We start from the raw sequence: 26,378 nt of genomic DNA, 5'->3' as shown, positions 1-26,378 counted from the left end.
CGATATCGAGTTTCACCTTTAGTGAACAACTGTCGCTTGCGCCCCCCTCCCCCTTACTGGTGGCAATCCCAATGGAAAAACTTCAGCTAACAATGAATATAAAGGGCTGGAGCATTGATATAATAGGTCAGCGGCCAATACGTTTTGTTCTGGTTGGAATTACGGCGTCATGTTTATAAGGTATGCAATGATTAAGTTTCCAGAATTACTACCATTATTATTTTAAAGGGACAGGTTGGACCTTCTGTTCCCCCCCACCCAAAATGTCCCCAACCTTGGGTTTAAAACAAGAACCCTGGTCCATGCTCTCCTGAAACCATCTCAAAGCTTGCTAATGGAATAATCTTTGTTAAGAAGTGAGAAATAGAGCACCAAGAGGATCCTTCCCACATCATGGCTATCTGCCTGTTAGGGATTCCGGCTCCTAGAGGGCAACAGCGGTTGCTCCCATGCCACTTCAGAGAAGTATAAGGCGTCCTGTACTTACACACTCCCATAAATACAAATGTTTGGTCTGTGCAGCGCGGCTGTAGCTTTGCAGATTTTCCAGAGTGGCACGGGTGCAACTGCAGTGGTAATCAGTAAAGTGACCGTACCTTAGGAGAGTCAGTGTGGTGTAGGGGTTTAAGCGCTGGACTCTTGGGCTGCAAAGGCCTGGGTTCAAATCCCCGCTCCGTTCTGAAGTTCACTGGGTGAACGTGGGCCAGCCACTATCTCTCAGCCTAGAGCAGTGGTTCTCAACCTATGGGTCCCCAGATGTGGCTGGACTACAACTCCCATCACCCCTAGCTAGCAAGGCCAGAGCTCAGGGATGATGGGAGTTGTAGTCCAACAACATCTGGGGACCCACAGGTTGAGAACGGCTGGCCCAGAGCATTTCATGGGATTCTTGCAAGGGTAAAGGAGGTATGGGGTGATCCTGATCTCCCTGGCAGGCTAAAAAATCTCGCAAACTGATAGCGGGCAACACACTTTCCTATGGAAGGCTTGTGAATGATAAACAACTGGCTAGGCAATTTGGGGGCATGGCAAACAAACAAGAACCAGGTCCCATCCCAAAGCCCTGTTCTTATAAGTCGCTGACTGAAAGCTGCCAGCACTGATTTCATTGACTTCCTCTTGGTCTTGGTTTTGGTTAAAACCAGAACGTTCGGCTAAAGCCCCTTCTACAGTTTGAGAGCCTCTATGCAGCAAATATACAGCTATACAGCACCCTAAAAAGCAAAGACATCACCTTGCCGACAAAGGTCCATATAGTTAAAGCTATGGTTTTCCCAGTAGTGATGTATGGAAGTGAGAGCTGGACCATAAAGAAGGCTGAGCGCCAAAGAATTGATGCTTTTGAATTATGGTGCTGGAGGAGACTCTAGAGAGTCCCATGGATTGCATGAAGATCAAACCTCTCCATTCTGAAGGAAAACAGCCCTGAGTGCTCACTGGAAGGACAGATCCTGAAGCTGAGGCTCCAATACTTTGGCCACCTCATGAGAAGAGAAGACTCCCTGGAAAAGACCCTGATGTTGGGAAAGATTGAGGGCACAAGGAGAAGGGGATGTCAGAGGACGAGGTGGTTGGACAGTGTTCTCAAAGCTACCAGCATGAGTTTGACCAGGAGTTTGGATTTGGATTTGATATCCCGCTTTATCACTACCCTAAGGCCCTAAGGAGTCTCAAAGCGGCTAACATTCTCCTTTCCCTTCCTCCCCACAACAAACACTCTGTAAGGTGAGTGGGGCTGAGAGACTTCAGAGAAGTGTGACTAGCTCAAGGTCACCCAGCAGCTGCATGTGGAGGAGCGGGGAATCGAACCCAGTTTACCAGATTACAAGACTCTTAACCACTACACCACACTGGCTCTCAGTGTGGAAGACAGGAGTGCCTGGCGTGCTCTGGTCCACGGGGTCATGAAGAGTGGGACACGACTAAACAACAACAACAACATGCAGTAAATGACTCCTGGGACTATCTCTGGACGCTATTTTGACTCACGGCAGGGGCGTTTGGCCACTCATGCTGCTCTGGACAGAGCAAGCTGCTGGTCCTATACGGAAGGCAAAAGATGGCGATGCTTTTCAGAAGCACGCAACCAGAGTTTTGCGCAAGCCACCAGTTTTGCGCAAAACCGTGTCAGCATACACATGCAAAATGACGAGGATAAATGAAACGTGCGCCCCATCCCGCCCCGCCCCCAAAATGCATAACAAAGGCCCCTTTGCAAGCGCAGACCTGTTCTTTGGGATGCAGCGAGCTCACTGGTTGCCGGCTCTGTACCTGAGGGTCCAGGAGGCAGCGCATACGGCAGAGAAGATGCTGGGGCTCCCGGCCGGCCATGCTGGAAGGAGGCACCAGAAGGAGGGGGAGGAGGAAGAGAAGAACTGGGGTTCAAGCTGGTCGGGGAGGGCTGGGGCTGGGCTGGGTACAGCGGGGAGGGCATGGAGGTGGGAGGGTTAGAGGGCATGTAAGGAGGGTTAGGGTTAGCGTAAGAGGCCGAGGTAGGGGGCGGAGGAGGTTGTTGCTGGTGGGGCTGATAGAGCGGCGGTCCCCCCGTTCCGAAAGAATACTGCTGCGCTGGCTGGCAAGCTACATCGGAGAGGGTGGGGGGAAAGGAGAAGGTTATGTTAGTAAAGTGAGGCCCAGCTGAAAAGGGAGAAAACACAGCCCTCCTAAGAGGGGCTGCAGGTTAAGCATTCCAGATAAAGGTTCCTGCTTTAATACAGAAGATAAAAACGGAAAATTATTATTAATTAAATTTGCATACAACACCCGAAGATCACAGGGCGGTGAACAACATAAAAATACAAAACGAGAACACAGAATGCGTAATAAAATGAGAACGAAAGCAAAACAAAGCAATAACCCTCCCTCCCCACAGACACATTTAGAATTGGGGGGGGGGGATCACATCTGGCAACCTATGTGCCCTTTTGGTCTCAGATAGTACATGGGTAGAGGAGCCCAGGACACAAATTTTCACAGCCGTCTAGCTGCTATTTACCAGAAGTAATGTATACCCTGTTTGACCAAACTAATCCTCCTAGACATGGCAAATAAGGCAAATGAGCCTCCATGGCCATTAGAGTAGGCATAGGCAATCTTGGCCCTCCAGATGTTTTGAGACTACAATTCACATCATCCCTGACCACTGGTCGTGTTAGCTAGGGATGATGGGAGTTGTAGTCCAAAAACAGCTGGAGGGCTGAATTTGCCTATGCCTGCACTAGAGGGCCAGGAACATTTGTGTCCCAGATTTTTTAGACTCGTCTACCCAAAGGGGCACATTGGTCGCCAGATGTGAAATGTATTGGCATTGTTTTCAGCTCCTACCCCACTAGAAAGCCATATAATGTTAATTGGCCAAAAGGCCTGGTTGAAGAGGAATGTTTTTGCCTGGCGCCTAATCTCTAATAATCGATCTCTAGGTCAAGGATGGGGGAATCTGTTGCCCGTGAGATGCTGCTGCCAAATGCGACCCAGAGGGCCACGGGATCTCCCCTTCTCTGCTCTAGGGGGCTAAAAAGAGGCAAGGGTGATAGTGGGGGGAGGGAGAGACCAAAGAAACGTATGAAGCTCACCCTCCCTGAATAATTTAGAAGACACATTGTTCAGCCAAGTGCCATTTCTTCCTTAGAAATAGCAACCCTTAATGTTCAACAGTTCTTTGACTTGTCTGTTCAAAAGCTCTCCCTGCTCCCCACCATGCTGCCTGGCAGAAATTGCTTCGATGTTAAGTGCTGTTACCAGATGAGTTATTAAGGGGCGATGGGGAGAGAAGAAATCAAATGAATATCACAAGGTTGCAGCTATTTCACTGCAAAATCCATAGCTCATTTATTTAATGCCTCTATGATGCCTGAAGAGAAATTTGTCAATCCCAAAGGGAACCTGAGCAGCATGGTGGGCTGAGAATGGAGTTACAGGGAGAGGGGGAGAGAGAGAAAGAAGGAAAGAAGGAAAGAAGGAAAGAAGGAAAGAAGGAAAGAAGGAAAGAAGGAAAGAAAGAAAGAAAGAAAGAAAGAAAGAAAGAAAGAAAGAAAGAAAAGCAGGTTTAAGTTCCTTCACAGTCATAAAAGATACAAGCCATCCCATGCTCCTGGGATACAATGGGGAAAATAATCCAAGTTGCCATGTTATTCACAACATTGGTCCAGATTCAGCTAACCGGATGCTCTAGCAGAAGCCAGTGCAAGGTCTCCCAGTAGCACAACAGGCCCCTTACCATCCAATCTGCCTTGCCAGGGTGCGTGTATGATACTACTACTACTACTACTACTAGTAGTAGTAGTAGTATACCACCCTTCATCTGCAGATCTCAGGGTGCTGACGGAATGAGCGTAATCTCACAACTTCCTCCTTCAGCTCTATGTACTTTTCAAGGGAGAAAGATGTGATCACTTTTAACCCCTTGTGACCATGGCAGCGGTGATGGGGAGGGGGTGGTTCAAAGGCTTTGTGGGTACCAGGGTTGCCACAACAACAAACCTAGGTTTATAGCACACCAAGCTCAATGTAATAAGAATAAAGGGGGGGGGATACTAGGAAGATTGTGCTACTTACGTTGTGGATACGCTTGTTGTGCTGCGACCTGAGAGTACATATTGTAAGCAGGAGGCGCCGGCTGATGTGGTGGTGCGCTGGGATTAACAGTCCCTGGCATAAACCCTGGAGGAGGAGGGTTTTCCCCCTGGGGAACAAATTGGGAAGAGAAGAAAGGTTAGGTTTGGTTAGGTGCATATGAAGCGAAGGCTTGGCCCAGAATGACAGTTTGCAAAGTTAAAAGTCCTGCTCTCAAAGCACTCATTAGTTCACACACAATTCTTTTCCACTTCCCACCTTACTTTGAATGTAAAGACAGAACATGCAACAGGGTGCCCAGGAAACTGGCAATATCCACCTGCAATGCCGAAAAATGGAGAAAACCTAACGTGCGCTGAATTCATTATGGGGAATGGGAGGGTCAACTCAAGGTGCTTTTAAGGGCTAAATCATTTATTCAATTTGTTAGGGAGGGAGGAATGTGGCGGGGAGGAATTAAGCCCACCTGTTCCCCCAGTGGAAACTACGGGGGCCTCGTTGATTGAACTCAAAATCTGATTCACAGGCGAGAAGACATCTTGAAATACAGCAAGGCTGGCTGGGAAATCTGATTGATCTGAAACCCGTGCCTACTTCCCAGATGGCCAGGGATGCACTGAGAATTGCGAAGTGTGTATATAAAAAAGGTGATGGGAGCGGGGAGGGAGCATAGGAATGGCATAGAAAGGGATTATGTGTGCAAGTGTCCAATTTTTATTAAAAAAAATAATAATAACAAGGAGAGCAGATCCTGCTCAAAGAGGAATAATTAATGTTATACCTGTGTCTCAGAGGGAGAGGCTGCAGGAGGATGGCTGGGAAGGGCAGTGGGGTTTTTGTTACTCCAGGTAGTGACAGTAGGGGCAACTCTAACCTGAATTGAACAGAGAGATACCAATCATGGAAAAATAAAACGAAATGAAAAAAGAAGAAGAAAAAGTCCGAAAGGGTGTCAAAACAGCCAGAATGCTCAAAAAATGCCCCCCCAAAAACACCAAACAATGCCAACCCCCTGTTTGCCATGCTGCTTAATAGTTATGATTGTTTAGGGCCTCGATCACTGTATTCTTAGGAGCCAAGCAGCCAAGACAAGACAGCAAGGGGAAAGAGAAGCAGCTCAGGGGAAGAAGGCAGCGAATGCTCAGCGGTGATTTAGATTTCACCTGGTTAGTGCTGTTGGATTGACTAGGATGCTTTTATTTTGTCATGTTTTGCATCCCTAACAAGCTGCAGTCTCGGTGCCAAGTGCTGCCTGTCTAATACTCAACTGGATTGTTTTAAAACGCAGGAACCGACAGAGAGCCCTGTGGAAGATATGAACTCCCAGAGCATACAAGTAGAGAACGTGGGCTGAGGGTGGGGGAGACAGAACCATACACAGCACACCTGGCCATACAAAACTCAGCGGGGGCACCAGACTGCTCTGTGACTATTGCAGCTGCTGGGTTGGGATAATGCCATGCAGTGCTTTTATGTTCTTGTTAAAAATAACTTACAAAACCGAGGTGCCCGTGCTTATATTGATGAGTGCCATGGGTGCCAGCACAAAATGGCTGTTATGGGCAGCAAAAAAAGAGGTGCTGGAACTCTGTACCAATGAGCGCTGTCGCACAAACAAAAGGCCTGATGATATTACAACATCAAGACACAAGTAAGACACATTATGTTCTTTGCAGAATCAATACATGGTATTATGTAATTAAGATACACAAAGGAAAGGAGCAAGACTCAAAGAGCACAGCAGCTTCTGCCTGCATTTAAGACTCAGCCACATACAGAGATTGATTTGTGCTTTGCCTTTCACATCAGAAAACGGGGTGAAATCAGCACTCACTCTTAAGCCTGTCTAGCACATGTCTCCACCGACAAAGTGAGCCATTCCCATTTACAATATACCATTCCGCTTTTCTTTGGGCCACATCAGCGAGGCTGAGAGGAGGGTCTTGTCATCTGGGCAGTCAGGACCCCCTTAGCCACTGCCCAGGCAGTGTGTCCGGGGAAGTCACTCTGGTGCTGCTAGTACAGCGCTTTCTACATCACCCCTGGGGACACACTCCATTCTCTCTAGACACAGATGTGTGCCAACAACTTGTGTGCTTAAAGAAGAGAAGAATGTGCACATCCCAAAGACAACTGCCAGGGGGGACACAGCCTCTGGTGCTGGTCTCTCCTGGTGTGTTAGAGGCAAGAGAACAACGAGGTGCAAGTTTCATGCTCTCTATCCATAAGAACAGCCTTGCAAACAGGCTGCTTCTAAGCTATAAAATCGTTCAGGAGCCACCTCTCCACAAACATTTATACTTGTCATTTGTTGCACCAAATAAAACATTTTCTTTTCTTTTAGCTTATAAACACTTCTCGGCTTGGTCACCTGAAGAAGATGCTTGCTCACTACAGACTACCCAGACAACATTGTATTTACAAGCCTGCCCTAACTGTGTTTTAAGTCTGCTATCATAGCTGTCTGGCTAATATATCAGAAGGCTGATAAGCCATAAGCCTTGGTGCAAAATATCCAGCTTATTTCAAGCTGAAAGGGTAGTGGCAAAACACGCCCCAAATTCATTATCTGCACAGGGAATTAAAGCAACACAAAGGGTGGTGGAGGGCGGGGAGAAGAGAAAGCAGGTGGAAATATCCCAAGCAGGATTTAAGGCTACAACACTCGGCATTTAAAAGAGCATTTCACATCAGCAAAAGCTTGCGTGGCATCAAAACGAACACTCAGGCAGGCAGGCTGGCTCGCAAGATTCCCATGATCGCTTTTCAGAAAAGCACGTGTACAAACTGGAAAAAGCACACGCAGAAGCTGCTGCTGGAAAGACTTGCAAGAGGCACTGCATACAGATGCTGCGGGCACTGAATGCTCAGAACATTAGGCAGAACGATGCTGCAGCAAAGCTGGGTGTCCACAGAAGCTGAAGTGTGGCTGCTGAAGGTGTCCGTTACCTGGTGATAGTATTGCTGGGCTGGGACTTGTGGCATCTGCGCCTGTCCAGCCGCAGGTCCAATTCTCCCCCTGGGTGCTGCAGGCTGTCTTTCGTAAGGTACCTTTGGTGCTTCCGGGGCCCGGGAAAGCTCTCCTTGAGCTCTACAAATCCTTTCCCGCAACAAGATGATGTTTGGCTGCAAAGAGCAAAGAAACCACAAGGAATTGCACACATACACCCCACAAGCAAGCAGGATCCAATCAAGAGAATTGGCGCATTCGTTATTTGACACAGAAGGTGGCAGGAGAATAGAGTCGTGAGAAGGCACGAGGACTCGAGTTACTGCAGCAGCGGAATAATTATTCGCCTATGCTGAAGCAGGGACCCAAGGAGACACACAAATATATCTAATCTTTGCAAGATGAGGGGTGTTCCGCATCTTGCAGATAGGCAGGAGATGTTTGGGAGCTTCAACACAGCTCTTCTTCATAGCTCCTGCTCCAAAGCCAGAAGAACTGAACCAACAAGGAATTTCCACTCAGTCATTCCTCTCCTGGCCTAACTGGGCCCTACAATGTTCAACTACTCATTTATCTATTCTCCATCACCATCATTATATTTCTTACGTACCCTTCTTCACCACGTGGCCCCAGGGTGGGTTACAACTATTTAAAAATACAAGATTGAAAACAGATGGCAATCAAGAGAATAGGGCAGATCCCAATGTATATACAAATCTCTCTTGGGCATCAAATGCCAGGGTAAAGAGGTGCGTCTTCAGAATCAGCGTGTGGTGTAACGGTTAGAGCAGGCATCCCTGAACTCGGCCCTCCAGATGTTTTGGGACTACAATTCCCATCATCCCTGACCACTGGTCCTGTTAGCTAGGGATGATGGGAGTTGTAGTCCCAAAACATCTGGAGGGCCGAGTTTGGGGGTGCCTGGGTTAGAGTGTTGGACTGAGACCTATGGGACCAGGGTTCCAATCCCCACTCAGCCATGATGCTCACTGGGTGACCTCAGGCCAGACGCGCACTGACCCACCTTGCAGGGTTGTTGTGTAGGTAAAACAGGAAGGCGAACCATGTATGCCTCCTTAAGCTCATTGGAGGAAAGGTGGGATATAGATGAAAAAAATTAAGAATCAGAAGGAAACTACAACACTTTGGAGGTCCCAAGTCGCAAGGTGGTTAGATTGGTCTCAACTAGGGCCAGGGCCTTTTCAGTACTGGCCCCAACTTGGTGGAATGCTCTGTCACAAGAGACTAGGGCCCTGCGGGACTCGACATCTTTCCACAGGGACTGCAAGACAGAGCTGTTCCGCCTGGCCTTTGGTTTGGACTCAGTCTGACCCTTATATTTCCCTCCCCTTATGGTTTTGATCCATGGGCTACTTTTAAAATGAGGCTGCATTTTAACCTGTATTTTAAATTGGTCCCCCCCCCCATTATGTTTTTATTGTAACTTTACTGGTGTTAGCCGCCCTGAGCCCGGCTCTGGCCGGGGAGGGCAGGGTATAAATAAAATTTATTATTATTATTATTACATAATGAAGGTGCCAAATGAACATCTGCGGGGAGGGAATTCCACAGCTTGGGGGCTGCTACAGAGAGCACCTTTCAGATATTTGGGGTGCAAGCAGTCTAGGGCTTTAACCTAATGTGAGCATCTTGAATCGGACCTGGAAACGAACTGGAAACCAACGCAGCTGTTTAAAAACAGGGTTACCTAGATGGTAAGTGAAAGCCCAGCTGCATTTTGGACCAGCTGAAGTTCCTCAGTTGCCTTCAAGGTCTGGGGCTGATGCGTTGCTGCACTCCACAATATCTGAAGGGCGTTAGGTTAGCAAAGGCCAATCTAGCATTAAGGCAAGGGAAGGAAACAAAAGCCGAGCCCGTTTACCTGGTTGGTGTTCTCGGGAAGGAAAGCTAAAGCTGCAGCGGTGCTGCCCTGCGAAGCCAGGAGGTTGGCATACTGGCTCATCTTGTCGGCCAAGAGAGCCCCGACTGTGCTGGCATCTGCCACTTGCGTCTGCTGCACCGCCTTGCGCAGGATAACCACTTTCTCAATGAGGTCCTACGGGGAGAAAGAAAAAGAAAATAGTTAAGTGGGAAGCAGGCCAGTTTGGATTGAAGAGTTTCTATCTGCATGTGGGTCCCTTTTTTTTTACCGGTAGAATTTCATTTCGGTAGTTAAAGGTGTCGTGTTATCTCACAGGGGACCAGACCCAAAAAGGAACTAGTTAACGAAGAGCTACCTGAAGGGAAAGCGGAGTGGTTCCATCTTGAGCTTTAGTCCAGCAGGCAACCAGCTTTTCTACATTTCCAGCACAAATGTAACATAGGCAAGCCTGAGTCTGCAGATGGCTGTCACCTTCGCTTTCAAGTCTAGAGCCCAACAAATCTAGGAATTAGAAGGAAAAGAGTGCATATTTGAATCCATGCAATTAAAACCTGCACTGTTAAAAATGTACCAAGTGTTCAAGTGTACCAAGGGCTCAAGTGTTCCCTTTTCCATTTGCTGGTTATCTCTAGCCAGCATTGGCTACGACATTCAAATTTGGCAAAGTTATGGTTAGTGCTAATCTCAGCTGCCCATTCTAAACATCATGAAAAACCTATGATTATAAGAACCAGGAAATGGAGGCTACTAAAGCCATGCTGTCATTTGATCCATTCCAGCTGGTGGTTACAAGAACTTTGTAAGAATTAGTGCTCGAGTTCGCTTCCCTGACTCATCCCTCCAAATCCCTTTTTCCTTTTGTGCTGTGCCTTTTAAGAATGTAAGCCTGCAAGTTGGATCAGTCTTTTCATTGATATTGTAGGAGCCATGACAGAAACCCTTTTCAGATGAATGGTAAGATAAAAATGCTTTAAATAATAATAATAATCCTGTGTGCTTAATTGCTTACTAAATGAGATGTGTTCATATTTTATTTCAGTGAAGGAAAATGCAAGATATAAAAAAGATACGTTGCATTGTAATTAAAGAGTAACCCAACACCTTCATCTGTGTCTACTTTCCTCACCACAGAGAGCAGCAAATTCATCTGGCCTTGCGTAAGTCAACACGGCAGCTAAAGCTTCCCTCCAGTTTTGCAGGTCGCAAGACTGAACAATCTCCTTCCAGTTCTTGGTCACAACTGCAGTGATGAGCTGAGAAGAAAAGGCAGAGAACAAACAAGTATATTAAGACTGCCCTGTTCTAATGCTGTGCATTTACCGATTGAGAATCCTAGCCAAGAGAGTAAAGGAGTTCTGCAGAAGATTTCATTAAAAACAGGATCTAAAGACATGCACACTATTCACTGGTTACTACTACACTACAGTAATCTTGTGTCATGGTTTTGTACAAGTGAAATCTGTAGTTGCCTAATCTACACATGCAGCAGGATGTGGTGGTAAAATAGAAAATATTACTTCATACTGCAGGTTGCGGGGGTGGGAATCACATTTCTGGAATTTCTCTCCTATTTTTTAAAAAGCCTTGCAAGTAGAAAACTAGCACATAAGGGAGAAAGGTCTTAGTCCAGCCACTTCAGTTGTGCTAGTTTCTCCCTACCTACAGGGAATTGTTTTTGTTTTGATTCACATGTAGGAACATTAAAATGTAATTATCCCAACTTGGGGTGTAAGATCATGCACTCCAAATTCCTCCCTACCCAATAACTACATCCTCCCTAACCACTTCTTTCTCTACAGCATTTTGAAGGTTTCCTCTTTCTGAGGCCTAGTTCTCACAAACAGATACCTGGAATGTACCACCACAGAATGCTTGACTGAATGTTTTTCTTCCACACAGAAAAATAGATTATCAGGTAAGGGAAGTCATAGACTAGTCAGATGACTCATCTACAACCCTCTGCCTGATAATCACATCTAACCAGTGTTCTAGGTGCAGTTTTGCGACAAGGAATTTCATTAGCCTGAGCAGTTTCTGAGCTCTGGGTACAGTACTGCGCCAAAGATTTCAGATTAAAACTGCAGAGTGGAAGGAAAGGAGGACCTTTTTCTGCCTCCCCACTTCCAGCTACTCTCTGAATACTGGAGAATATTAGGAGTGTGTGCAGGGGAAGAATGGATTGCTCTTTTTTGCAGTCTTTAGATGAGGACTAGACCATGCGAAAAATGAATGTAATATTTTAGCTGAAGTTCATTCATTTTCAGCCTTATATTCTTGCTGTTAAAAAAGCGTGCTTAGACATTCCGCTGTTGTGCCCATAACCAAGGTTTAAGGTGCCATTCAGCTCCTAGCCTTCCTGTCTCAGTTTGTAACACTGCATCCAGTGCTTGAGAAATAAATAAAAATGTTCTCCCCCACTTCCTGCCTGTGGTTCACGGATCTTAATCTCCCTACAGCTCTACTCCCTTACTACATCCTCGCTTACAATTTAACATTATCTCTTCCTTCTGCTCCCAACACGGTGAAGGTGCAATGAGTGCAGGACATTGGTGTGTGCGCACTGCTCTTCCTCCTGTGTTGCTTCACTGCATCCACAAACATTTAAGCCCCCAGGATTTTATAGCATAGACCATGGGTCGGCAAACTAAAGCCCGGGGGCTGGATCTGGCCCAATTGCCTTCTGGATCCAGCCCGCAGAAGGTTCGGGAATCGCCACTTGGAGATTCTGATCGTTCAGGCTGCGCCATTCCCCTCCCTCACACACACCGTGGTAGCGCCTCCTCCCTCCCTCCCTCCTCCTGGCTTCTCCCTGCCCTGACTAGAGGAGGAAAGGAGCTGGGCTTTGTTGAGCCGCGGTTGGCTGAGCGCCATTTTAAGCAGCCCCTCTCGGGAGCCAGCCCTATCGCGCCGCTCATTGTCCCTCCACTGCTGCTGCCACCAGCCCCTGCCGCTCGCAAGGCACAGGTAAGCGGCCACTGGGGCTCGTCTGGTGCTGTGCAGAAGGGAGGGGAGAGTTGGTGGGGGAAATTCCCCCCCAAATATAGTCCGGCCCCCCACAAGGTCTGAGGGACAGTGGACCGGCCCCCTGTGGAAAGTTTGCTGACCCCTGGCGTAGACATCAGACACATCCTAAACAAGACCCCAACAACAGAGGCATTTGACAGGTTGGAAGATGGCACATCTAACATTGGGGGGGGGGGGTGAGAGGAAGATCTATGAAATAACAAGAGTATGAGAAGAAGTAGGGAGAATACCAGAAGTGCAGTATACCTTTGTGGCTTACAGGTAACTTTGCACCTGTTAATCTCTGCCTAGTCGGCACAGTCAAATGTTTTATTCATCAACCGATCTGGTTCCAGAAACCAAGGGGGGTACAAAGACTGCCACAATTACCTGCACCATTTGTCTTATCACTGGAAGTTTCAGGATCTTGGTAATCTAATTCAGGAACTTGATTGCCTAAAGCTGTGCCTAAATTGCTTATCATCGTCTCCCGGAGGACTGATTTATTTTTTGAGTTACAGCCAAAGAAACCTGGCTATAACTCCCTTGTTTGTGGAGATAAACAAGGGAGACTTCAATCATGAGGAGGCGTGAACAGCTGTCAAGTGGGACAGATTGATAGGACACTTGAGAAAGTAAACAAGGCGATTGAAAAAAGAAGCTGGTTTAGGAGGGGAGCTTGTCTCCATCTGAAAAAAAAACAAAAGCAGGTGTTTGGGGAAATCTCACTTTGCACAGTCGCAAGAAAGACTGGCCTCAAGGTCCATTTTTAAAATGCACAGCCCACCTCTGGATCTGGCAGATCCACAAGCCTCTGCTACTGCAGAAGTGGATGGAGATTTAAGCCCTGGGCCACTAAAAACGGAGCAAAACAGTTTCTGCTAAGAGCTCTTGGCTACTGCTGCTGCCCTCTCAAAAACGTCCACAGCATAGGACAAACAACAGAAGTGTGGGCACACACACACCCCACATTCTTGCCAGAACATCAGCATGGGCAGTGCATGTTTTATCTCTGTTTTAATAAAAAGTACAGCGAGAATGGGATGAGGGTGGTGCTGTGGGTTAAATCACAGAGCCTAGGACTTGCCGATCAGAAGGTCAGCAGTTTGAATCCCCGCAATGGGGTGAGCTCCCGTTGCTCGGTCCCAGCTCCTGCCAACCTAGAAGTTCAAAAGCACAAAGTGCAAGTAGATAAATAGGTACCGCTCCAGCGGGAAGGTAAACGGCATTTCTGTGTGCTGCTCTGGTTTCGCCAGAAACGGCTTAGTCATGCTAGCCACATGACCCGGAAAAACTGTCTGTGGACAAACGCCGGCTCCCTCGGCCAGTAAAGCGAGATGAGCGTTGCAACCCCAGAGTTGTCTGCGACTGGACCTAATGGTCAGGGGTCCCTTTACCTTTACAGCGAGAATTGGGCCAACATGGAAAAGTCTGAAATCATCTTTCTGTGTGCACCAGGGGATTTTCTTGGCTGACTGCATCATTAGCTTGCTGGTCACTAATGTCCACAGAATACTTTAACCCAGCAGCAGTCAATCTTATCAGCAAGGGTGCCACAAGTCAAGTGTTAAGTGCTTATGCAGCCTTTTCATCACAGAAGATGTAGGAGAACTAAATGGAATGTTTTCCATTGTTTTTTAAGGCCCTGCCTCATTTGCTGCTCCAGTTGCCTGACAGCCTCAAGGAAAATGAAGGACGAGGCGAAGAAGGGAATGAGCTCTGCTGGCAACGGAGAATGTCAAGTACAAACAGAGGCCTATGGCAGAAATTGGGCCAATAGAAAAGAACAACTCCTGCTAAACTCAGGAAAGTAACCTGTGAACATATGAACACAAATCCCCAGATATCTCTGCTCTGGCTGATGGCCAGAAAACTGAAGGAGGAAACCAGGGATCAAAGCAAGAGAGAAAAATTGTTCTCACAAAATGCAAAACAGATGGGATATAGAAACACAAAGACTGCCAAAGTTGAGGCTGAACGTTCCTTGGAACCAAGGGGAAAGCATCACAAAAGTCAAATCTACGGGACAGGCAGGAGATGGAAGGGGGGGTTGTTGGTTGAGAGTGGCTTACCAAGGAGTAACACCACCTTGGAAGAAAAGGGGGGGCGGTGTTCTCTTTTTCATCCAGCGATCAAGTCAATAAAATTTATTCTTATCCTGTTCTAGCTCAATATAAGAGAATGCAAGAAAAATGTCATGACGGAACCAGGGCTTCAGCCTGATTAATCATACGCTTCTTAGTCAATTGCATGAAATGTAAGCCGGACTTCAGAAACGAGAAGCGCACTTTGTTTGTAGATGATGTACTATGATGACTGCCACAAAACAGGTGTGCAAGAGGCATTCCTCCCGTGTGCAAGAGAAAAGGGAAATGCCACTTGCGTCATTTCCTGTTTGTATAAGCCCTTGTGTTTCTTTGGCTTTTTAAAGAACTGCTGCCTGCTTAATCGAGGACACTTCTTAAAAAGACTATCACAAGTTTTCCCGTTGATTAATGCAATCAATTAAATGCTGCAGCTCTAGACAGAATCGGGCAATTCTACATGTTAGCTGTATCTGAGGATTTTCATTTATGACGTAGAACCTCCATTATCTAATATTGGGCTGGTACCCATGCAAGGCTGATCCATCAAGCATTGTTAAAAGAGACTGGAAGCAAGAGGAAGGATTTTATGCCTCCTCCCTACCGTGAGCCCCTTGTCTCCTCACTTAATTACAATTAAAGGTTATACTGAAATCAATATTAATTGTGTTTAAGGGGAATGGCCACGGAGGGGACCTGCCGCCCAACAGTCCACTTGCAATCAGCCCTGTTATATAAGCAACGGCTTCATATTCACTACTGATTCTTCCCCACAAATTGCTCTCACGTTACTATGCATCTATTATACCTGTTTACTTGATGCATGGATTATCTGATCCTTCCAGAAGCCTGCCTGGTCTTCTGAATAAAGGATGAGGTTGTGAGCCCATAATTTACCCACGTTTCCAACTTAAAAGCCTGCATACCCTGGTAATTTTGCCTCGTGTCTTTGCAAAGTACTTCTCCTGGGTTCTGGACAGCAGCTCCTGGCCACCGGCTATAGCTAGTATAATGGCATCAGCCATGCGATTGTCGTGGAGGCAGAGGTCAACGGCGCTTTCAAAGTTCCCCGTCAGCAAAGCCTGAGTGATCAAGCCGTCTATATCTGCAACAAGGGAAACAAAGAAACTCACTTATCATCATCATCATCATCACAGCAGCCTAACAATGAACTGAAGAAGGTTCATGTTTAGCCAAGTTTAAAAAAACCTGGATCTTCTGTACAAAATGTAGGCATTTTTTCCTTACCTCCAGTGACGGAAATGTTAAATGTTTCATCTGCAGATGGCGGAGTGGAAGTCTCATCTTTTCTACTCTAATAGGCAGAAACGAATGTGGTTTTAGTGTGGATTTGATAATGTATTTATATTAATCCATAACTGAGAAAACAAGATATACTGATATGCTTTCATACCATCATTTTCCTAAAAGGCTGCTAACTTATTAAAGAAGAGCATTATTATGGCTGCACATATATCACAAAGTGTTGTGTCAGCAAAATTTGTTTTATCCTGCCGCAACCTGATGGGTGTGGGGGAAGAATCCCAGCCTGGTGACAAAAATGTGCATATTTAGGACTGCAACCCTATGCACCCTTTATTGGGAGTAAGATCCGCTGAACTCAATGGGTCTTACTTTCGAGTCAATAGGCACAGGATCGGGCACTACGTCATTCAGACGAAATGCCCAAATAACAAACCACTGTGGTTGAGAGATCTATCGAGCTGTCCATTTCTAATGCAATTGGCGAAATGCCCGGTGACTTCGAAAGGGAGGCCTCTTAGAGCACAGCATGTACAACTAAGTAATACAATTTGTATATTCCAGCTTTATAAAGTGCATCAGAACACTCCAAAGCCCAGAGGTCAAAATGGAAAGGAAGTCTGTATTTGCTTTGTGGGGGTGGGTAGCATCCTTGTAGAGGGGAAGATGCTAATCTGAGTAAAATCTTTCAGCGTATTTAATGTAGCCTATACATTCCTGGTTATGCTAATGGCAGACAAAGTGAAACCCAAACCTATTGCTCTTCTACTCTGTTCACCATTAGCAGGGAAAGCCCATGTAATATGCATGGGGCTTGTATATCCAAAGCCACTGGCCTCCTTCCCAAGACTCAACAGCTTTGGAAATTTATGCTTCTTCCCCAGGCACCTCCATCCTCCCCACAAGCAATGGGGAGTTAAGAAGTGGGTGTCCTAAAAAAAGGTTTCCAGGCATTACTGCCCCCTGGCGCATGTCACTTCTCAATGCCCATCAAAAGAAAGTTAAGAAGCTGCACAGTGGTACCTCGGGTTAAGTACTTAATTAGTTTTGGAGGTCCGTACTTAACCTGAAACTGTTTTTAACCTGAAGCACCACTTTAGCTAATGGGGCCTCCTGTTGCCGCCGCGCCGCTGAAGCACAATTTCTGTTCTCATCCTGAAGCAAAGTTCTTAACCCGAGGTACTATTTCTGGGTTAGTGGAGTCTGTAACCTGAAGTGTATGTAACCTGAAGCGCATGTAACCCAAGGTACCACTGTACTGTGCAACAGGGGGAAGAACAAGTGCCTAGCATTCACAGGAAAAACACATAACCTGGGTTAATGGTTGCATTTACTCAAGCTGCAAATTTTGACTCTTTCTTTCCTCCCTTTGTGCAAGAGACTCTGGGTAATTTTTAGTGCAGAAAATGCACAGCCTTGCACTCACATCCTTCTACAGCAGTGGTTCTCAACCTGTGGGTCCCCAGATGTTGTTGGACTACAACTCCCATCATTCCTGAGCTCTGGCCTTGCTAGCTAGGGGTGAAGGGAGTTGTAGTTCAACAACATTTGGGGACCCACAGGTTGAGAAAGGCTGTTCTACAGGGATGGTGGACCTTTTTCAGCCTATGGTACCAACCTCTTTCTGGGGGGCAGAGGCAAGAGTGTGCACAGCAAATGCTGGGCATGACCAGAGGCAAAATTAATGTAAGTTTTAGACATGTATACTGGTTTCTACCCAAAGACATCTCTTGTCCACTTCTATCCTCCACTCTAATGGAAGCAAGAGGTGTTATCAGAGTTCAGGGACAAATTCCAGTATGGGAAAAACACTCAAGGAGGGTGTGACTGGGGAAGGGGTATAGTTTAGAGGGAGTTCCAACAAGGTCTAGAGGGTCACATTCAGCCCTCTGGGGCCTGAGACTCCCCATCCCTGCCCCACTCAGTCTCCTGTCTATGAGTGTACGGGATATGAATATTTCAGAGCAAACAGAATAGTTGGGAGTCAGTGACCAAGCACCCAATGTTTAGTACAGAAGAGAATGAATACCTCTCCCAAGAGCTGATCCTGAGCAGCCACACCTTCTTCGCCATCACTCTGCACTGGCTGGTCAGATTCCTCTACATTCTTTCCCACAGAAGAGGAAAGGATGTTTTCAAAGGTTTTAGGCAGAGAGAAAGACACCAAAGCAGTTAGAGCCAGCACCAAACAGTTCCCATTGTTAGTATAAACCTATGCACCCAATTAAAGACAAAAAGGCGACTTCTTCCTCGGCTTTCCTTTCCAAATCATCTCACACCCTGTGAAGAAACGTTTGTCAAAACATACCACTATATTGTATTTATTTCTGCATTTATACCCCATCTTTTCTCCAAGGACCTCTAAAGCAGGGGGAAAGGTTCTTCCCTTCTCCATTTTACTTTCACAACAGCCCTGCGTGGTAAACTGGGCTGCAAGTAGTGACTGTCCCAAGGTGAGTTTTGTGGCTGAATCCTGGTCTCCTGTTGCAGCACTCTAACCACTAGACTACACTGTCTTTCAGATAGGAGGGTATTTTCAACCCACACACAGACAAAGGAATGGGTGGAAGGCAAACTCACAGAAGTGACAGTCGGGTAAAAAAAATACTCAAGATAAGGAGGGTAGCTTAGTGGCAAAATGCATGTTATTTCCTTACGGGAAACCCTGCACTATGAACCAGAAAGTTCAGCAGAAACTGCATGACCATTAGTAAGATATTATCCCTTGTTATCTGGAGAGAGAAATAATTTGCAGGCTTGCTTGAGGATGCCTGCCATCACAGAAAACATCAACTGTGCTGACACTTTCCCTCAATGTCGTAAGTGTCAATGTCATGAAAACTGTGATCAGAACAAAACTATGTGGGTCTGCCTAAGATCCTAGACGCTGACTCTTTGTTCTTGAGACAGGCTGGAATTGTGTTTCCTTAACCCAACATTATTCCGCCTGACTGTTAAGATCGTCAGCAGAGGCCCTGCTCCACATCCCTTACTGTCTGAAGTTCGGTGGGTGCGTACGCAATGCAGGGCCTTCTCAGTGGTGGCCCCTTGGCAGGTCCAAAACTTCCCTGCTCCTCCCTCTTGGTGTTGATGGCTTGTAAAGACCATCTCATTTCCATGGGCTTTTTGCAACTGATTTTCTTCGCCTGTATTGGTTTGTGAGCCTCCTATTAAGGTTTTACAAGCCTTTATTGCTCACTTTCCCTTATTTATCTTGCGGCGTTTTAGCTACTTTTAGTTTTCAAAATAACTTTCTAATGAGCTGCCCCAGGTGCCTTTAGGCACAAGAGAGACACAGAGAGATGAATAAATAACGTACAGCTGCAGAAATGAGGTGCTACAGATGCTTTAAAAGGGAGGCAAATTAGAACACTGAACTGGAAGGGGAGAGTGGACTAGAGAGGGGAAAGAGAGAAGGAGGAAAGCGATGCAGGAAAACAGAGGACTGGGATTAAGATTGAGGAGCAAATGGACTCAAAGGATAAGGAAAAGAAACACCAGGAAGTAATTAGTAAGCAAAGCTCTTAGCGAAAGAACACACAGCTCCCTATTGAGCCTATGTTTGGGTCATGTGGAGGTGCTGCAGCAACGAAACATTTAGAGAAAGATTTTCAAGGGTTTGAGGCTGTTATAAATGCTGGGAAAGCTGGTTATATTAGGCACTATGTATAGACCCTTGGCTTGCCCAAGTCTAAAGTGATTTCCTTACTCTGATCCACTGTCTGCTTCTAACCCTGCTGGAGAAAGTAGTTCTTGAATTTACAAAGCTTCGCTATTTCCCTTCCTTTCCTCAGTAGCACAAAACTGCAGCAGTACTGCAGTTCCTGTTCCTCTCAAGCCAGGATTTCGGAGAGATCTATGGCCTTCATTTTTCAAAGGTTCCCAGCAACCTTTTAAACATTATAGATTCAGAACTCAGGGAAAAAAGCACTGGCTCTGTGGAGACAATGTGCAATAACTCTTTCCAGAGAAAGTGGGGAAGGTTAGCGAGATGTATTATTACACTGTCAAGACGCCCAACAACAATATAAAATGCTGCCGCAGAGGCCACATCAGAATTGTAAAGAACATTAATGGGGAGAAGGAGGAAGGGAGGCAAACCATAAAGACTTGGGTCAAGGTGGATTTATCTCCTGTGAACTGGGTTAATTGGAGTAATGAAACAAGGAAATAACTCCTGCACAGTCTTTTTAAAAAAGGCTGAAGTTTTATTCTGCGATTAATATGAACCTTTACTGCCCAAAGTGCAACTTGTAAAATGCAGGTTAACATGACGGCAAGCTTGGCTTATGCATGCCTCTTTGAGCAAATACTAGGCTGCCAAAGAAAGGACATCGCAGGAAAAGTGAGTTAAGTTCCAAACTCCATCTCATTTGCATAATAAAACCTTGCATTTGTTCCCTTACCTCATCTGGTTCTCTACCATGAAGACTCTCTTTATGGAGAGCTAAAGAAATCTGAAGGGAAGAGAAAAGAATTGTGGATTATCTTGGGGGGAACCCTTGAAACCCTCAATGCTCCCAGCTGACAACTCTTTTTTTCTGCAACACTTTCCTCTGCTTATTGAAGGACCTAATCTATCACATGTCAATCTAGTATTTTAAAAAGCTGTTTCGAAGATTGGCACACATATTTTTAAAGGCTATTTCTATTTAGTGTGTTAATCTGGCCTTTACTTGTCAAGAGAAAGCAAATGATATGAATGAGCAGGGTATTAAGGTACATTCAAGACTCAACCACCTCTGTATAATGAAAACCTTTTAGTTCATTTCTATTTAATTTTTAAAAAACAATACCCTACATTAAAAACCCCAAGGCTGTTTACAACACATAAATATCAACACAATAAACGAATTCCATTAAAAGCCAATGAGGTGCCAGCCATTCAGTTCTATACACAGAATTATTGATGAGTGACCATGCCAACAGCTTCATTAAAAAAACATTGTGCCTGGGGTGGTGTACAAATATTATTATTTAGTAGCATTAGCATTTACCTTTTTCCGTAGGTCATCTTTCCTGAAGCCCAGGAGTTCCAAGCATTTGCCACGTGAATCCTCTTCAAAATGCACCTTTTAAAAAAAATGTTAGATAAAAGGAAGTGTTGTAGAAAACAGAGGTTCGTTTTTATTCCCTTTCCCACAATGTCTACCATCCTGCACCTCCCATTCTGTACAATTAACAGTTGCAAAGCAAACCTGTGAATTTGCAGCAAGATGCTAACGAAACCCTGATGCCCCTTGTATCTCTGCAAGGAGGAAGGACTGCAATGGAACATTAAGCAGAGCGGTACAAAGAATTGTGTGTTTTAAGGGCAGTCCATGCTAAAAAGCAGGGAGAGCCAAAGTTGTGCCTTCCAGATGTGGGTGGACTACAACTCCCATCATCTCTCACCATTGACGATGTTGCCAAGCAAGAACATGGCAGAAGAACAGCCCTGACAGATCAGGCCAAAGGCCAGCATCTGGTCTAGCATCCGGTTCTCACAGTGGCCAACCAGAAGCCCAGAAGTAGGACCTGAGTGCACTCTACTGTACTTGAGATCCCCAGCAGCTGGTCTTCAGAGGCATAGTGCCTGTGACAGTAGGTGGAACATGGCGATTTTGGCTTGTAGCCACTGATAGCCTTATCGTGAACAAATTTGTCTAGTCCTCTTTTAAAGGCATCCAAGTTTGTGGTCATTACTAGCAAAGCACTGGGTTTTTAAGGTGACAGGGAGCTAATGCGCCATCCAAAAAAATCTAAGATTACCTTTAAGAAAGACCACACGTTCCTCTCAAAGTCATTCTTGGCAGCATCGATTTTCTTCTGGCAATAGTTGACAAACGCTTCTGCCTGCACAGCCTCCTGCAGCTGATCGGAGCGGCTCAGGAATTCCTTCTCGGTGACAACTTGGCTGACGTAGACGTGGTAGTGATGCTGAGGATGCTCTGCTCCTTGCTGCTGGGGCTTGCTGTTCTCAAAGGTAACTAGCTTTCCACCAAACTGGAATTCAAGGGCAGCGCAGATACAGTTTAGGGAAGAGTTTCAAATCCATTACCATCAAAATCCATGGTTCCGTTTTAATATGCACGCTCAAAAGAAAAGAATGTTCTGAAGATCTGAGCTTTGCTTTAAAGCAGACGTTTGACAGGGGTGGGTGAGTTGCAAACTAACGTTGCAGGGTAGACTTGTGAAGATGCTGTGCCAGGGATGGAGAGCCACTTTTGGCTCAAGGGAAAGAATCCAGGGGCCACATGCCCTGTGGTAGACTGAGCCAAAGGTGGTGGTAATAATAATAATAATAATAATAATAATAATAATAATAATAATAATAATATATTTATACCCCGCCCATCTGGCTTGTCTTCCCCAGCCACTCTGGGCGGCTTCCCAAAAAATATTAAAATACCGTAATACATCAAACATTAAAAGCTTCCCTAAACAGGGCTGCCTTCAGATGTCTTCTAAAAGTCTGGTTGTTGTTGTTCTCTTTGGCATCTGGTGGGAGGGCGCCACTACCGAGAAGGCCCTCTGCCTGGTTCCCTGAAGGCCCTCGTAGGCAGAGCAACAGGTACAAGTTTTACCTGGTTTCTACATGTACCTCTCCTCTCCTTGTCCTCAATCCAGACAAGAAGCATGACCAAAATTCAAGGACACATTCTAGCTAGGCAAAAACAATCAAGGAGGATGGAAAGCAGGATTGGTGAAAGGTGTGTCCTGGGAAGAAATTAGAGGAGCAGGCGGAGAAGCCTGGAGGGTCACATTTGGGCCCTGGACCTGAGGTTTCCCACTCCTTATTTATTGCTGAAATGGGCAGAGTTTGCATGGGAAAAAGTGCACACACCTATAAAGGGCTCCGGGTCTCTTAACTAGGGGAGGGAAAGCAGAGGACTGTCCATTGGAGCCGTGTCACAATTTTGAGTACATAGCTTAAACACACACACACACACACACTCTCCACCCTGAGAAAGTATAGGAATTAAGTGACATATTTTGGGGCTTAGTTAATCAATATATTTACCCCATTCTCTTAACAGATGTAGAACTAATAATAAAAGAAGGAACAACACCGCACCAGTTATAGAAGGTGTGACCTTTTTCTGAACCAAGAGACAGATGAAAAGCAGATGCTCTACCTATAATTGTTTGTCCCTAGCAAGTCTATCACACTCTGTCAGCTGAAGATCTAATTTCACGGCAGTATTTTGAACAAGGCTTAACACCACAGACACATTATACCGAGTGCCGGTTGTGTGATTACTTCATCACAAGGGGAATGTGATATACCGCATATCCTCGATTTTAAACTTCACAAAGGAGCAGAACAACACATTCATAGAACAGACAACTCAGCAGAAGAGTTAAACAGCCCACCCCATTAGAGTGCAATTAGGATTCCACTTACTGAAAAAGATGCACCGACAGGTCGGCGAATCCACTTGGGTGGCTTCTTCAAGGGCAGGATTCTGCTCTGTGGAGTGGTCTGCTGTGGGAGCTGCAATGGAGGAAGTGGCTGCCCTGTTCCAAATGGATCGAGATTACCAAAGGAGGACGAGAGCTTTCGAAAAGGAGAGAGAAAGAGAAAGACAGATGGGTCTAAAACTCATTTGCATTATCACCACCTGTTTACCCAACCAGTTATCAATTCTTGGGTTTGCTTTTTGGAGTTTAATTTGTTTGTATATTCAAGGGGTGGATTAGAAGCCCATCTGAGCTGCAGAGTCAACAGTTCCTGTCAATATCTCAACTGTCCATACAAAAAAAGAACATGATTGTTCTGTTTGGCAAGCAGGATGCACAGCTTCATAGCGAACCACACCACCATTTTATAATAAAAACCTTCTAAAAAGTTAGCTCCAAGGTGCCACCAAATGATTTTCTCTCTCTCTTTAACCCTACAAATAGGACTCCTCTTAGGATAACAGTCACTGCCTGTGTACACAACGGTAACTTTTGACAGTCAAAACAATTTTTAAAAAGTATTTCATCATGCATTGCAAACATCTGTCTTCCGTCAATTTGATATGCAGTGTTTTGTTTTAAATACCTTGTCTGCTTGCTTCTGTCGCAGGCTGTCAGTGCTTCCCCCCATGATCGAGTAAACGCTGATCCTCCCATCAAAAGACGCAGCAGAGAGAAGAGCAGGGTTCCTGGGACACCACTGGACGTCAAAGCACCACTGGGTGCTGGTCGGAAGCTCATACAACACCTGTATCCAAAACCAAACCTATTACAATAACAATGGCAGAGACCTAAACAGCTTAAGAAGGACCACCCAGCCACATCCAGAAAGCTAGTTTGGAGACAAAAGCTAATCCTGCCTCTTTCTGCTGCTCCGAGTGCAAAGTCTGCGCACTCTTTTTGCAATACCCAAACAAGAAATGTCTCTCCATTTCAAAAGCTTTGCAAGAATACTTATTGCAAAGTACTGGAAGACACAAGATCTACCCACCCGGGAAGAATGGCAGATGAAGGTGATGGACTACATGGAACTGGCTGAGATGACTGGCAGAATCCGAGACCAAGGAGAAGAGTCGGTGGAAGAAGATTGGAAAAAATTTAAAGTTTATCTTCAGAAATATTGTAAAATTAAGGAATGTTAGAAAGATGTTGGAATAAAATTATGTGGTTTTAGCAGAAATGATATAAAGGATTAAGCAAAAATGAATTGGTGAAAGAAGAGAATGCAAAATCACAATATATTAAGATAAATTATTAAGATAAAAACAAAGCTGGAAAGGATTTGCTGAAATATCTAACTGAATTAGAATACAAAAATGGGAGGTGTGAGGAGTTCAAGGAAGTAAGTGAATGAAAGAAAGTGATGTAAAGGTTTGACTTGTTTCTTTTCATTTTTTTTCCTGTTTTTGGAAGATGTTTGTTTTTTATGTATTGTTCTTTCTTTTTCTTCCTTGATTGTTCTGTTTTTACTTATATCTTTTCTTTTCTTTTTCTGTAACCTTTAAAAAAAAATCCTAATAAAAATTTACTCAAAAAAAAAAAGTACCTCTCCTGTGTTTGGATTGGAGCAAAGAATTTTAGCATCCTTTCCGCAGCTCAGCAACAGTTCAGGATCCGCCATACTCCAAGCTATTGTCAAAATGCCTCTGTGGAAAAAGATGCAACCAATCAAGCCTTTGTAAAAGTTGAAAACAAACTCTGAAATACCTGCAGTATTTTTTTGTTTGTCTTTTAGAAAATATTTAAATACGGTTTATTGTACATCGGAATCTACAAACATATAATACAATACATATATCAAACAATACAAAACATACATATCTACAAAACATACATTACCTATATACGTACCCAGCATGAACACACCCACCATGAATTGACTTCCAACCATTCTCATTGTGCTAGTTTACATTTATTTAATCTGCACACATTTCATTTTGGATGTTCGATTCTTCCAAATATTTTCCAAGCTAAGTTCATTATATTCTCTTTATTTCTAGATTTATTCACTGGCTGTCAGGAGATCTACCTTCTCCACATAGTTTTTAAGATATTCTTTAAAGATAGTCCATTCCTTATTAACTTTCTGTAAGGTGTTTCCTCTTACTCTCTGTGTTGATTTAGCAATGTGTAAGTATTCAATCGTTTTTGCTAAGCAGTCTGTTTTTGCGGGGACATAGCAAAATCCACATAGCAAACTGCTGCTAGCAGTGAAGGAGGATGTCATTAGCATTTTCAACGTCTGTCAACCACGCAGCCAGTCAGATCTGCGAGAGACCAAAATACCTTGCATGGCTTTCTAGAACACGAAGTGGAGAAGATGCAAATCGGAGGTCCCACACCTGGATTACAGGCAGCCTGTCGTCTTCCGAAGCCAGAACCATTTGTGTAGCGACATCAGGATGCCAGGCCAGCCCTGAGCAGTGCATCTGAAATTGTACAACCAGCGCTCTCAGTAGCAACATCAAGCAGGCTTAGAAGAAACCAGACCGCTGCCTTCTATCCAAGACCTCCTTTGCACAGCTCTCTGCCAGTGCTGCTTACCTCTGCCTCTGCGCTGGGCACATGTAAAAGCTTTAGCCCATGTGCTTGGTCACTCCCAAACCAGATGCAGACATACCATACAAGCCCGCTCATGTCCCTGAATTAGCACAGGATGCATTGCAACATTTTGCAGTGGGTCCTACTTCCCTTTACCCTAATTTTGCAAATACAGCCAATGGCCCATGTAGTCCAGCATCCTGGACTGGGGCCAAGCAGCTCCCTGACCTGCAAGCAGGGCCTGCGACTCATCCATACTGTATTTATGAATGGGCCAGCTCACAACCTGAACAGGCCAAAGATGGAGAGAACAGGCATGCATACCCCCTCTCCATGCATGTAACAAAACACAGAAAATTCATACCCCCTGCCACATGTGAATAGGCCCAATTTACAGGATTTTTCCCTGTAAGAAAGGTGGGGGAGCAGAAAGATTGTGCAATGCTCACAACAAGTAGAGCGCTTCATTAACTTTTAACATTTTCAATCTTTTTGGGCTGACCTTCAGGGTTACTCCTCCCAGGGGGCACATACAACGATAAAACCATTTCCATGTTGTTACTCTATGTCAGGTGAGAGGAATCTTTTTTGCAGCTCATTATTTTCTGAGCAACCTGGGAAGGGGGAAGGGGGAAAGAGA

General features: G+C 45.3%; 1 protein-coding gene and 1 long non-coding RNA gene across 13 annotated transcripts in view; one reads left to right on the top strand and one right to left on the bottom strand.

Annotated features, from left to right (window-relative positions):
* LOC309350483 overlaps positions 1 to 26,378 on the top strand; it is a 300,644-nt gene that overhangs the window by 104,216 nt on the left and 170,050 nt on the right. The gene's annotated exons all lie outside the window — the stretch shown is intronic.
* The window catches only part of SEC31A (SEC31 homolog A, COPII coat complex component), a 58,357-nt gene that overhangs the window by 15,075 nt on the left and 16,904 nt on the right, over positions 1 to 26,378 (bottom strand). For 4 of the 12 annotated variants that reach the window (XM_081876647.1, XM_081876651.1, XM_081876649.1 and 1 more), the window contains exons 7-23: positions 25,484 to 25,626; positions 24,744 to 24,843; positions 23,784 to 23,945; positions 23,142 to 23,294; positions 21,506 to 21,739; positions 20,752 to 20,826; positions 20,161 to 20,211; positions 17,784 to 17,861; positions 15,740 to 15,806; positions 15,418 to 15,596; positions 10,531 to 10,657; positions 9,760 to 9,905; positions 9,405 to 9,578; positions 7,522 to 7,698; positions 5,354 to 5,446; positions 4,555 to 4,681; positions 2,227 to 2,580 (exon numbers count right to left, since the gene is read on the bottom strand). In XM_081876647.1, the coding sequence (XP_081732773.1) occupies positions 2,227 to 2,580; positions 4,555 to 4,681; positions 5,354 to 5,446; positions 7,522 to 7,698; positions 9,405 to 9,578; positions 9,760 to 9,905; positions 10,531 to 10,657; positions 15,418 to 15,596; positions 15,740 to 15,806; positions 17,784 to 17,861; positions 20,161 to 20,211; positions 20,752 to 20,826; positions 21,506 to 21,739; positions 23,142 to 23,294; positions 23,784 to 23,945; positions 24,744 to 24,843; positions 25,484 to 25,626 (2,440 nt within the window). The remainder of the gene's footprint in view (positions 1 to 2,226; positions 2,581 to 4,554; positions 4,682 to 5,353; positions 5,447 to 7,521; positions 7,699 to 9,404; positions 9,579 to 9,759; positions 9,906 to 10,530; positions 10,658 to 15,417; positions 15,597 to 15,739; positions 15,807 to 17,783; positions 17,862 to 20,160; positions 20,212 to 20,751; positions 20,827 to 21,505; positions 21,740 to 23,141; positions 23,295 to 23,783; positions 23,946 to 24,743; positions 24,844 to 25,483; positions 25,627 to 26,378) is intronic. The other 8 variants (XM_081876652.1, XM_081876655.1, XM_081876656.1 and 5 more) reach the window with 6 other exon arrangements.

Source organism: Podarcis erhardii, assembly GCF_964252035.2.
Source record: "Podarcis erhardii genome assembly, chromosome: 9".
Lineage (NCBI taxonomy): Eukaryota > Metazoa > Chordata > Lepidosauria > Squamata > Lacertidae > Podarcis > Podarcis erhardii.
The sequence above is the reverse complement of the archived record's forward strand: the minus strand, read 5'-3'. Positions and strand labels throughout refer to the sequence as shown.